At 36.1% G+C, this 13397-nt stretch overlaps 1 protein-coding gene across 1 annotated transcript; it reads left to right on the top strand.

The window, feature by feature from the left end:
- Positions 1-1005: 1005 nt before the first annotated feature.
- Positions 1006-12450, top strand: serpine2 (serpin peptidase inhibitor, clade E (nexin, plasminogen activator inhibitor type 1), member 2). Its single transcript, XM_077207065.1, has 9 exons — positions 1006-1190; positions 2940-3213; positions 4672-4899; positions 5714-5911; positions 7034-7232; positions 9705-9802; positions 11516-11602; positions 11709-11792; positions 11897-12450. The coding sequence occupies exons 2-9, from the start codon at positions 2964-2966 to the stop codon at positions 11932-11934; spliced, it is 1182 nt and encodes a 393-aa protein (XP_077063180.1). The 5' UTR covers positions 1006-1190; positions 2940-2963; the 3' UTR covers positions 11935-12450.
- Positions 12451-13397: the final 947 nt, after the last annotated feature.

Raw genomic sequence — 13397 nt, 5'->3', positions numbered from 1 at the left:
GTTGCAGATTGTTTTGGTGTGTTTTTGCTAGAAAATTACTTCCTTCATGTCTGCGACAACTGTCATGGCAAAGAACCCAAAGTGCACATGGAAAAAGTGTTTTCTTTCCTTTATAAGAGGAATGGAAGGTTGTTTCTGCCACAGAATAAAAAATAAATGTGGTAGTTTCGACTTTTTATCTCACAATTCTGGCGATTTTTCCTCGTAAGTTTACATCTCGCAATTCTGAGTTATAGCCTACTGTGAATTGTGAGAGATGAACTCGCAACTGTGGGGAAAAAAAAGTCAAAATAGCCAGAAAAAAGTCGCAATTACCTTTTTTTTTTATTCAGTGGCGGAAACAAGCTTCAAATGGATTGGCACTACTATGGAAGCGAATTTATCTCATAATTCTGACTTTTTTTCATTCTCAGAATTGATAGATGAGATATAAACTCGAAATTGTTAGGGAAAAAAGTCAGAATTACGAGATGTGGTTTTAAAGGAGAGATCATCATCATCACTGCAAAAACAACATATATTATGTATAACATACATTCATTTTTCAAGATACTCCAATGCAGTATCCTATAGTATTGTATGGCATTACCATGTCCAACTCCCCTGGTAAAATAAAGCATAATTATTTACCATAGTAGGCCTATTTAGATACTATCATGGTACAGTGTGTCTGAAAGCTAATGAGCGCGTGTAAAACGTTGTATCATAAAACTTATATGGTGTCCCTTTCCGTTAGTCACTTCCGTTTGGTAAACCAGTTGCACAACAGTTGTGTCCTGAATGATGCTAATGTGTTATTGTTTTGGGAAAGCATTAGTCGCACTAATTCTTATATTCTTGCGCGTTGATATAATTTCCTGTTTACATCGAGGAGAGTTTAATCAAAGTTTCGCTGAAGTCTCTTCGAATTCTTTAACAGCGACTGTTTGAGTCATGAATATTAATTACGGAACGTTCGACCGCCGTTGGTTGTGCGTGTTTACGTCAGCCACAGACGTCATAGTTACCTTATTAATATTCACAATGTCGTAGTGTTCCATTCGTATGTATGAGGGGGCGGAGCTCGACGCTGAGGACCGAAAGAAATAAACGGAGGCGCTTTAGCGAGCGTGAGGAGAAACACGGACGCTCGCGGAAGACACTCACTCAGACTCTTCCTGCGTATTTAACGAATAGACGTGATTGTCCAGGTTAGTGAAGCATATTATATAAATATCTTATTTTTTCCCCTCCTCATACATTGTTTGTGTTATACCCTACTTAAAGCATGCATTAGTAACAGCTGCCTTAATTCCTGGATGTTTGCTATATATGTTTTTTTATAGGTCTAAGTAGGCTATACTACAAACATATACATAGACTTGTTTTTGGAGTTGTTGACTTTGAGTTGCAGACCCCCGCCCCTATTTGTGCTCAGACTGAGTTTTAAAGCCTATAATTAAACACACTTGTTGTAGCTGCTATAAAAAGTGTCCTGCGGTCATCGGAAAATATGCTGAAAACACCGTTCAACTGTCATCAGACAATATCAGACCGCTAGAACTGACATTAAACGTATATCAGACCAGTTGCATAAACCATCTAAGACTAGTCTTACAAGTTTTCTTTAAGACTGTTCATAACTTTCATGAGTCAGTTAAAACATATAAAATGTAAGTTGGTCTAGTTTTATAAGGAAAAGTAACTGATTACCCCTAATTAACCCAACTGCTCATCCAATTTGGCCCCTGATCAGATCAGTTAAACTGTTACAAGATCAAATCAGAAGAATGTTTAATTATTCTTCTAGGACTAACATTAGGACTTAGACTTGCTTAGACTAGTCTTACAAGTTAGTCATGACTTTAGTCATGATTGTTATGATTTTGTCCCCCTTTAAAACTGGTGATTGGTTGTTTGGTTGGTTGGTTTTAAATCTAAAAAGTAAGACCGATAACCATGAGGTAATCGGTCTTACTTTTTAGATTTAAAACCAACCAAGTTCTTAGGACTGTTTATGTATCTGTAGGAACATTAGATGTGTTTTTGCCAGGTTAAGATTAATATTAGATGAGATGTTTAACTCTTCTAAGACTAACTGTTAAAACTAAATCAGTTATTTCTTGAAGCTCAATGAAGTGTGTGTGTGTTTAAAATGTTTTTAATTCACAGTAAAACAGTTATAACATTTAACAGGATTGATAATTGTACCGTAGACTCATAGTTGTGAAATGCACTAATGAATGATTTATCACAACAATCTGTTTGCAGAAAATATGTCAGTAGAGTTATGATGTAACGATGTAATATGAAGTCAATTTTAAGCAGTTACATTCACATTCACACACACACACACACACACTCACTCACTCACACACATACACTCTCTCACCCACCCACTCTCTCTCTCTCACACACACACACACACACACACACACACACACACACACACACACACACACACACACACACACACACACACACACACACACACACACACACTCACTCACTATCCTTAATCAAATAAATTCCTGAGCCGCAGGCATGTGTGACGGGAAATAGAATAGCTCAGGAGTGTGTGAGTGTGTGCGCAGCACAGATCCAAGAGACCGGTGGATTGTGGAAAAGTGTGTTGCTCGGAGCCGTCCGTCCTTTATTCAAGAAACACTGATGCAAAAAAAAAAGTTTGTGTCCCTGAAAATCATTCTGCTCTGGAGAATACTGATTAGATCGAGTAATATCAGAGATCTCTGACAGAAGCAGGTTTTTGAGTTGTGGTTTGTGTAAATGTTATCTATCTATCAACAAAAGTAAATATGCCATTCAATTCCATCTTTCAAGCAGACCTTTTGTTTGTAATCCGTTAACAACGAAGTGTATGAAAACAATGAAATGCGTAATTGCAAAAAGAATAAAAATATAGTTTTATTTATCACCCCATCTGTCTCTCTCTTCTTCAGGTGAGCTGCCTGTGTGTCCTCACGATGTTGGTCTCATTGCACCTCTGCGTGTTGCTGGCGGTTTGTTCTCTGAGTGTTTCTGCGTCCTCGTCCTACGGAGAACGAGGCTCTGATCTGGGCCTGCAGCTGTTCCTGCGTGTGGTCCAGGACAAACCCCTGGAGAACGTGGTCATGTCCCCTCACGGCGTGGCCTCTGTCCTGGGCATGCTGCTCCCGGGGGCCCACGGGGACACTCGCCGACAGATACTCACCGGCCTCAAATACAAGAAGACGGGTGTGTGTGTTTGCTCTGCTTTCATTTGCATTCCTTCAGCATTAAAATATAGAGCACGATTTATTAAATGCTTGTGTCAGTGCAAATCCTCTTTTGGCATTAAGAAACTGCAATCAGGATTTATTGAAGACACGCTGTTAGAAATGAGGGATGAAAATGACCTTATTGAAGTTGCATATGGATTTTTAAGGAGTTTCCCTGTCAAACCAATAAATTTATGGGCGGAGAGTATTTAAATTAATCATGCAACATGATTTGCTCCATTACTTACCGCCCTAAAAAGACACGTCTTAACTGCTTTTGCACCTTGAATTTTTTGCATTGTAGAGCTGCACGATTAATCGTTAAAGTCTTATTTGAGGGAGTCATTGAATAATTCGTTAGGAGTTTCCCTGTCAAACCACTAAATTATAATTTAAATGAATAATGCAATGTGATTTACAAAGGCTTGTGCTCTTCAATTTACTGGTATTTGCACCATTATTCACCGCCCTAAAAAAAGCATGTCTTACCTGATTTTGCACCTATCATGACATTGAATTTGTGCATTGTACAGCTGCACGATTCATCGTTAAAATATTACGATCTAGATTTAAACACCCACACGATCTTATTTCTAAATTACAATGATTTGCCTTTGTCTATTAAACCTTTAACAAAATCATACTGGAACATTGAGATCTGTGCTCTGATCCAGAGAGCAGTTGTCATGTGTAGGTATGAAACGGCTTCACAAACAGTCTTTTCAACCACACAGTATCATCATTTCTGTCTTACAATAATTCAGATTATTACAGAAGTACTGAGATAAGAGTTTATAGTTCGAATATAAACAATGATGTCTATGGTAGCGATCAAACAGATTAAATCACCTATTGAAAGTAACTTGACACTTCAAATAATGATTATATCATTACATCATTACACCAGTAGGTGGAGACAAGTGACTGTTAAAAATGTATTAGTCATTGAATCATTCATTCAAGAAATTTGTTCAAAAACGCTGTTTCAGGTCTTTATGAGTCATTGAATCATTTATTCAAATCAATTTAAAAAAATATGAATTCTAATTAATTCAACATTTTTAAATTGAATGCAGAAATTAATATTATTAGAATCGTGATCTCCGTTTGAATCAAAAAGTCATGATTCTCACTTTATCCAGAATCGTGCAGCTCTAGTGCATTGTCATTAATGACCCGCACCAGTTTTCACTCCCATCTGCGTTTCATTAGATTGTGGCTTCACGCTAATTTGAACTGTTTAGTATATCTGGCTCTTAATGCGTAATTCAGTGCCACAGATGCCTTTTTGATGCCTCAAAAAAGTAGCCTGTGGAGAATCATAAATGTTCAATTGATTTTTGCCTGACAGACTATAAAATGGGCAATTGAAAATAGCAATTTCAACCCTGTAATTGAAATATAAATTCCTTTTGTGTGTTTGTTTTTCTCTTAGGTCCATATAAGATGTTGCGGAAGTTGCATAAGTCCCTAACGACCAAATCCAACGCTGATATTGTGACGATCGCCAACGCGCTGTTCCCCAATGAGGGCTTCAGCATGAAAGAAGACTTCCTGACAGCCAACAGGGAGAACTTCCTGTGCGACAGTCAAACCATTAACTACAGCGACCCAGAGAGGGCTGCAGAAACCATTAATGAATGGGTGAAGAACAGCACTAAAGGTACACCTCACGTTAACCTCTGACCCCTGGATCTGATACCCTGACCTCGAGCCTAGATTACTTAAAAAGGATTTTACAATGCAACTTCTCTCGAAATGTGATATTTATCCCTAAATAAGCTCTAAGCCCTAAGATTAGAGCTTTTATTGTTCAATGTTATATATATATATATATATATATATATATATATATATATATATAAATAATTGTGTTTTTTTTATTTATTACATGTATATATTGGTATGTTCATGTAATAGCCACTTGCCATTAATAGGCTACAAAATGAGTTTCCATTATTTTTTTCCAATATTTGATTCCAATATACACACTTTATTTGTTTATTTATTTATTAAATAATTTGTATCTTTTATTATTAATCTTAAGAACATTTTCCAATTCATATAACAAAAATTATAAGGAAAATATAAGCTAAATTATTGAAAATGAATTTACCTACACCTAATTAAGTTTATCAATAACAGAAAACCAATTAATTTTATTTTATTTATTTATATCAATCACACAAATCAGTTTTTTAAAATGTATTTATATGTCTCACCCCCCCCCCCCCCCTTTTTTATTTTTAAATTTTTTAGCAAAAATTGTAATTCTTAGACAAAATGGACATAAAATAGAAAACAGCTGATATAATATTTAGTTAGTTAGACCTGATGTTGTCCATTCAGTGAACATTTGTTGAAAAAGAACACACTTTTCCGGCCATATTTAGTAATCTATTTGTGTGCCAATTAATTTGTAATATTATTTTATACTAAAACCTGCTCTGTTTTTTTTTTTCTGTTTTTTTCTTCAGGCCATATTCCCAGTCTTGTCAAGGCGGATATGTTCGATCCGGTTCTGACTCGTTTGGTGGCTGTAAACTCCATTTACTTCAAAGGTCTGTGGAAGTCCCGTTTCCAAGCCCAGAACACCAAACCCAGAAGCTTTACTGCAGGAGACGGAAAGTCATACAAAGTGCCCATGATGTCCCAGCTCTCCGTCTTCAGCTACGGTGAGATGGTGTGATTTTTCTCGCAGTTTGCATCAGCTATTAAACCCCCCCACACACACACAAAACTGAAAGATTTTTCCTGCCACGTGATTCATGCCATTGTCTGGCTACATGTCAAACTCTTTTCCAGAGACTGCGATGCAATAAAAACGTGGCTACTTTTTAAATCTCTGGGAACACTGGAGTATTTTAAGTTTACAATTCCTCAAAACCCAGGAGGTGGAAATAAAATGGTGCAAAATGTGAATTAATTGAATTCTAATGTAAAAGCCAAGAGTGTCTGGCCATCAGCTGAAGGATTTAATCCATGAAAACTCCAATAAACTTTAGCTCTTTTACAAGCTTTGATATAAGCACTTTACAAGCACAATGAAGTGTTTTATAGACTGCACTTATAAAGTGCACCGGCATGACTGGGATATGATCCATACATGCATGCATCAGGTATTGTATTTTGGGGAACAATTTTATTTACTGAAATTTTGGTTCATAAAAAATATATATATATTAAGAGGCCATATTATGAAAGTCTTGCATAACTAGAACGGGTTTTCATGCTTGAATGTTCAAAAAACACATTACTTTCCCCATATTCTCCATTGTTGCAGCTCGTATCTTCCCAGTCTGTCAGTAACACTGTTTAGTTCCTGTCTCTGTGAAGCCCCTCCTTCTGAAAAGCACACTGTGCTCTGATTGGTCACCTGTATCAGTGTGTTGTGATTGGTAAAATGCTTTGAGTGTGTTCAGGAAATGTCCCTCTCCTTACCACAACCGCCAGTTTCAACACACTACTAACTAACTCAACAGGCCCCGCCCCTTTATTTAGCATATTAATTATTTCAATGAGCAATATTGTAATGTGTTCGTTCCCGGAAGAAACTCAAGACTACAAGAGGCGTTTCATGGAGTTCAGAAACAGAGACACTGATATAGAGAACAACTCCTGCTGAGGGGCTTTTCTGCTTTGTAACTTCCCAAAGCTTTTTCATGCTCAATCAGCAACATCACACTAAAGAAAGATGAACATGGAAAAAAAACCATAATAGGTCATCTTTAATATTTGAGAGACCAAGTGTGCAGCATAAAGCCTGATCGGTTTCTTTGTTCTTGATTTCTCCTCAGGTCAAGCCAGCACTCCAGAAGGTTTGAAGTACACCGTGATCGAGCTGCCGTATCATGGTAATAGCATGAGCATGTTCATTGCATTGCCATCAGAAGAGGCCACACCCCTTTCGGCCATCTTACCTCACATCTCTACAGCGACTGTTAAAAGCTGGACCAAACAGCTGATCCCGAGGAGGATGCGCTTCCTGATGCCAAAGTAAGACACCCGTCGTCAGCCCTATCCTTTAAAGGGGTGAGATAATGCCCTTTTCACAAGATGCAAAATAAATCTCTAATGTCCCCAGAGTGTGTATGTGAAGTTTTAGCTCAAGATACCCGACAGATATTTTTATTTAGCATGTTAAAGTTGTCACTTTTTGAGGGTGAGCAAAAACACACCGTTTTTGTGTGTCCCTTTAAATGCAAATGAGCTGCTGCTCCCGGCACGGAGGGCGGAGCTTCAAGAGCTTGTGTCCTTAGCAGCTTTGATTACTTTCGCAAATTTCAAAAACCTTTAGCCTTTTATGTTCAAACCGAAAGATGGACTCAAGAAGAAGTGACAACATGTAGACAACATTTCTGATTGGTTAGTTGATGAATTTATGTTGCTTATGTGTAGTTATCTTCTAGTCATTGATTAGCATATTCTGTCTTGATAATCTATAAATATCATTCTCGGGGGCGGAGTTTATGTAAATTTTAGGGTTTGTGATGTCGTCAAGTCACCTTTATTTATATAGCCCTTTTTACAATACAGATTGTTTCAAAGCAGCTTTACAGAGATAACAGGAAAATAATTTGTAATAATATTGTTAAATATAAAATGAAATGTCCCCAACTAAGCAAGCCAAAAGACAATGGCGACAAAGGCGAAGAAAGGCGACAGTGGCAAGGAACCAAAACTCCATCTGTGACAGAATGGGGAAAAAACCTTGGGAGAAACCAGGCTCAGTCAGGGGGCCAGTCCTCCTGTGGGCAATGATGAACAGAGTATGATTATGATTCAGGCAGCATTACAGGTCAGAAGTCAGATTCGATCGGAACATTTTATTATGCAGTTCATCTGGTTGAAGACTGGAGTCATCATACGCGTATGGAGACGAGTTTGTTGAGGATCAGTGCCGATGGCTGTCGTGTCAATGAGGCCTTACAGAGGAGAGTCTAGTTGACACAAGCTCTCCTGACACTTCAGGGATGCGTTGTGGTCGTGTCCAGGCGCAGGTCCACCATCTGATCTGGATACGGCCCGGATCCGGCTGATTACATCATGCGTTGTGGTCGTGTCCAGGCGCAGGTCCACCATCTGATCTGGATGTGGCCCGGGTCCGGCTGATTGCAGTTAACCTTGGAATAAACAGAAAGACTAAAATTAGTGTAGATGCCATTCTTCTTATGATGTAGCGAGTACATCAGGTGTTATAGGAAGTTTTCCCGGTTCCGGCTGACCTAATTTATGCAGCCTAATAATCATTTAACTGATTTGAATAATAGGAATCTATAGTGTTCTGTGTGTATGCCAGGTCGAAGACATGTGTTTTTAATCTAGATTTAAACTGACAGACTGTGTCTGCTTCCCGGACAATGTTAGGAAGATTGTTCCAAAGTTTTGGTGCTAAATAGGAAAAGGATCTACCGCCAGCAGTCGATTTAGATATTCTAGGTATTAACAACTGGTCGGAATTTTGAGATCGCAATAGACGTGAAGGACTATAATGGGTTAAGAGCTCGCTCAAGTACTGGGGAGCTAAACCATTTAGTGCTTCGTATACATTTTAAAATATTGCTGATTACTTACAATGTCTAATAGTGAGCCAATGCAGTGTTGACCGAACAGGGTTAATATGGTCATACTTCCTGGTTCTAGTGAAAACTCTATATGCAATCATTTGATTGTAATAATTGACTTTTTAAGTCATAATTATGACTTAGAATATCATCATTTTGACTGTCATAATTTACTTTTTATCTCATAATAAAGAATTAGTATGTCATCATTTTGACTTTATTGTCACAATCGTGGTACTGTCTTGTGTTTTGTAAGACTTTTATGTTTTACCTTGTACCTGGTTTGTCTTCAAAGTTACCCTCATCAGATCCTGTGACATTAATCACCAAACACCTGTCCCTCGTCAACCCCTTGTTAACCGGTCTAATTAACCTTTGTGCTTCAGTCGTTGCTCCTGTATTTGTGTTCCTGTTGTTGCTCTCCTGCCTGCACTCTATGAATCTGTGTTCCTGTTTTCTTAATAAACCTTTGTGCTTGCATTTGGATTCTCGCTCCGTCTCATGCCTGCTCAGACGTAACATTTATGCCATAATTTTGACTGTCACAATTTTGACTTGGTGTGTTATTTTGACCGTCGTAATTTGAGTTTTTGTGTAAATTTTGACTTGGTATATAATTTTGACTGCCATAATTGATTTTTATCTCATAATTATGACTTAGTATGTCATAATTTTGACTTTGTGCCATAATTCTGACAGTATGTCATAATTTGAACATTTTATCTCATAATTTTGATTTTTTTTTATGCTATAATCTTGACTTTTCTCATAATTTTTGACTTTGTCAATAATGACTTTTGTATCTCATAATTTCGACTTTTTGTGTCATTGTAACTTTTGGCTTTTTATCTCATGATGATGACTGTTTATTTACCATAACTTAACTTAACTCTTCTTCGAGTAGATTCACAGCCGAGGAAGAGGTGGATTTGGAGGCTCCTCTCACAGCGATGGGAATCAAAAACATCTTCAGTCAGAACAAAGCTGATTTCAGACACCTGAGTGAGTGACAGCTGTCAGTCATGCACAGCATTGTATTCATGAGTTCATCTTGTGTGCATATGTTTGTGCTTGAACTAATGATATCGTTGGTTGTTGACTGTGAACTTCAGCCGCATGAATCACGTCTCTCAGTGATGTGTGAAAATGAGTCAGAGTGGCTGGTCACTATCCAGAGACGCTCCCAGTGCCAGATGATCTCCAAACAGACTATTCTCCTCAAAGCCTTTGCTTTATTACCATCATTCATGCTGTTAAACCACAAACTTTAACCTCAATTGCTGCCAGCAGTGAATAAAAGAAAAGCTAAAAGTCATAGTTCACCCAAAAAAGAAACATCACACACATGTTATGTTTTCAATGGTACACAAAAGGGGATGTTTTTTCCATACAAAAACATGTCTGTCTGTCAAAAATGATCATAAAAGCTCTTTTTGGAACTTGACAGGCACTGAAATATCATTGTATGGACATTAGAAGATAGTCATACAGGTTTGGAACCATGTGAAGAGTAAATAATGAAAGAATGTTAATTTGACGGCATTTTAAGCCCTTCTATTCTTAAACCTTGATTTTTAATGTGTTTAGAAAAGAAATTCAGTGTTATGGAAGCTTATTTTTGTCACATAAGAAAACAAAAGTCATCCTTTGATAAATCATAATCATAAATAAGTATTATGAATTTTAATGTCATAATAATGACTTTATTTGGCATCATTTTGACGTTCTATCTCATAATCATGACCTAGTGTCTCATAGCTGTGACTTTTTATCTCATAATGTCAACTTTTGTTGTAATTTTTGTCTTTTATTATCATAATTTTCACTTAGTATATTATGTCAACATTTGTCATAATTATGACTTTTATATCATAGTCACAACTTTTGGTCATAATTCTGACTTTTTGTCATAGTTTTTGGCTTTTATTATCATCATTATTTAGTATCTTATAAAAACAACTTTTTGTCATAATTATGACTTTTTATATTATAGTTTTGACTTAATATATCATAGTTACAACTTTCTGTCATAATCTTGACTGTCAGACAGTTTCTGGCTTTTATTCTCATAATTGTTACTTAGTATCTCATAATTACAACTTTTTATGTCATAATTTCGAATTTTAGTAATGACTTTTTTATATCATAGTTATGACTTAGTATCTCATCATTACAACATAATTTTGACTTATTGTCATGGCTTTTATTCTCATAATTATCACTTAGTATCTCATAATTTTTATATTTTATGTCATAATTGACATGTTATAATAATTATTTATCAAAGCATGATTTTTTTTTTCATGTGTGTTGGAAATGGTCTTCTATACAATGTTTAAAGTATGAAGCGAGAAAATATCAGAAATGGCCAAGAGAATCTGTGGGAAAATGAGAGGGACAAATATGAAAACATACTAAAGTGCATAGAAAAGACTTTCTAGAAGAAGGTTTTGCAAGTATTGAAGTGTTTAGTTCTGTTGCCCCTGTGTGGCCGTCTGGTGAAATGACATGATGACTGTCTTTGGTGGATGGATTAAATTAGCATGTAGCAGTTCTGCCCTATTAGCTGAATACAGATTATTTTATATGTTCATGTATGTTTATGAATACTAATAGCTAATACAAATAACATGTATGAATGTTTATTGCTGTGCAACATCATAAACGTTTTGATGGTTATTGTGTTAAGCGTCTTTTTATTTGTGTATGCAACAGGTTCAGAGTCTGTTTACGTGTCCAAAGCCCTTCAGAAAGCCAAGATAGAGGTCAATGAGGATGGAACCAAAGCCTCTGCAGCCACAAGTAAGTTACTGTGCCATAAATCTTTTAAAAGTCAGAAGTTGTGGCGCACAATCACCCTTCACCAATGGCCATGATCCTAATAAGTGTGTTCTCTCTCTCATTTCAGCTGCAATCTTGCACGCCCGATCTTCTCCTCCATGGATGGCTGTGGACAGACCCTTCCTGTTTCTCATCAGACACAATCCTACAGGTACACACACACAAACCGCTCACATACTCGCATCTGGTTCATAGTTATGAATCTGTAATATTAAAATGTTCTGACTGTGAAATCTGATCTCGTTTTCCTCGCAGGAACCATCCTGTTTGCTGGCCAGATCAACAAACCTTGAGCCCAGAGATCAGAGGGGTTTCTTCCTGTATGTCTCATCAGTGATACACACACACACACACACACACACACACACACACACACACACACACACACACACACACACACACACACACACACACACACACAGAGACAGACTGCGTGTTCTGTACCCATTCAATTTCTCAAGTGTCTTTTTAGCCTAATTTTTACTTCGTCTTTGTATTGCATTTCTGTTTTCTTTATATTCTTGAGGAACATTTTATAAGAGTTTATATATGATTTATAATTTTTCTAATGCAAACGTTCTCACAAAATGTGTGCAACTTAAATGCTGAAATAACTTTTGTTTAACTTTAGCTGAGAATTTGTTTTTGTTTTTAATAGTTTCAATTTATTTGTTATATTAATGATACATTTTCCTGCATCGATTCATATTTTATTAAATAAGGTACTTAAACTGGTTCACTTTGTGTCTTTCAACTCTCCGACAACTTTTTTAAACATTTGTTGTTTATTTAATAAAGTACTCAATTTACTTGTTTTGTTGGTTTTGTAGTTTTAGTTATTATGCTTTATTACCACTGATATATAATACCAATACTAGATGCTAATAATGGCAAGACAAGTTCACTTATCAACTGAAGTCCATGTCATGCATAATAATAATTTAAAGTGGATTTTTAATTTTTTTAAATAAATTATTTTTGTTATATTAAATGTATACTATGTTATATTTATACACATGTTAGGCTAAATATATTCACAATTATGTATAATTATCTAAAAATAATATAAATGTAAATAATGTAACTTGAATAATATAATAATTTCACATTCATGTAATGCACAATGTAATATTTTAATCAGTGTTGGGTGTAATTAATTAGTAATCAAATGCAATTACTTTTCCCTTGAAAAAACAAAGTTACAGACTACTCTGTAAAACTGAAAACTGGTATTAATAAAGTACACTGATACAGTAGTGCTCAAAGGTTTACATACACCTTGCAGAATCTGCAAAATGTTAATTATTTTAACAAAATATCATACAAAATGCATGTTTTTATTTTATTTAGTACTGTTTTGAATAAGACAGTTTACATAAAAAATGTTTACATATAGTTCAAAAGACAAAAAAAGCTGAATTTATGAAAATGACCACATTCAAAAGTGTACTTGATTCTTAATACTGTGTGTCGATACCTGGATGATCCATGACTCACTGTTTTTGTTTTGTGATAGTTGTTCTTGAGTCCCTCGTTTTTTCTTCAGAAAACTGCAAATTCTGCGTTTTTCCAGCATCTTTTGCATAATTGAACCCTGTCCAGCAGTGAGTGTATATCATTTTGGGATCCATCGTTTCACATTGAGGACAGTTGAAGGACTCAAATACAATTATTAAATAAAGGTTTAAACATTCTCTGATGCTCCAGAAGCAAAAACGATGTATTAAGAGCCAGGGGTTGAAAAATCTTCCAGGAA

This window comes from Siphateles boraxobius, unplaced genomic scaffold (assembly GCF_051911475.1).
Source record: "Siphateles boraxobius isolate OS27281-9 unplaced genomic scaffold, OSU_SipBor_1 6, whole genome shotgun sequence".
Classification (NCBI taxonomy): domain Eukaryota; kingdom Metazoa; phylum Chordata; class Actinopteri; order Cypriniformes; family Leuciscidae; genus Siphateles; species Siphateles boraxobius.
This window is presented reverse-complemented; position numbering and strand designations above follow the sequence as displayed.

What these genes read in the sequence shown, in the direction of transcription:
- serpine2 (XM_077207065.1), top strand. Translation starts at nt 2,964, where the DNA reads ATGTTGGTCTCATTGCACCTCTGCGTGTTGCTGGCGGTTTGTTCTCTG. An exon ending in GCTCTCCGTCTTCAGCTACG is followed by an intron (nt 5,912 to 7,033) that starts GTGAGATGGTGT and finishes ATTTCTCCTCAG; the next exon opens with GTCAAGCCAGCACTCCAGAA. An exon ending in AGCTGATTTCAGACACCTGA is followed by an intron (nt 9,803 to 11,515) that starts GTGAGTGACAGC and finishes TGTATGCAACAG; the next exon opens with GTTCAGAGTCTGTTTACGTG.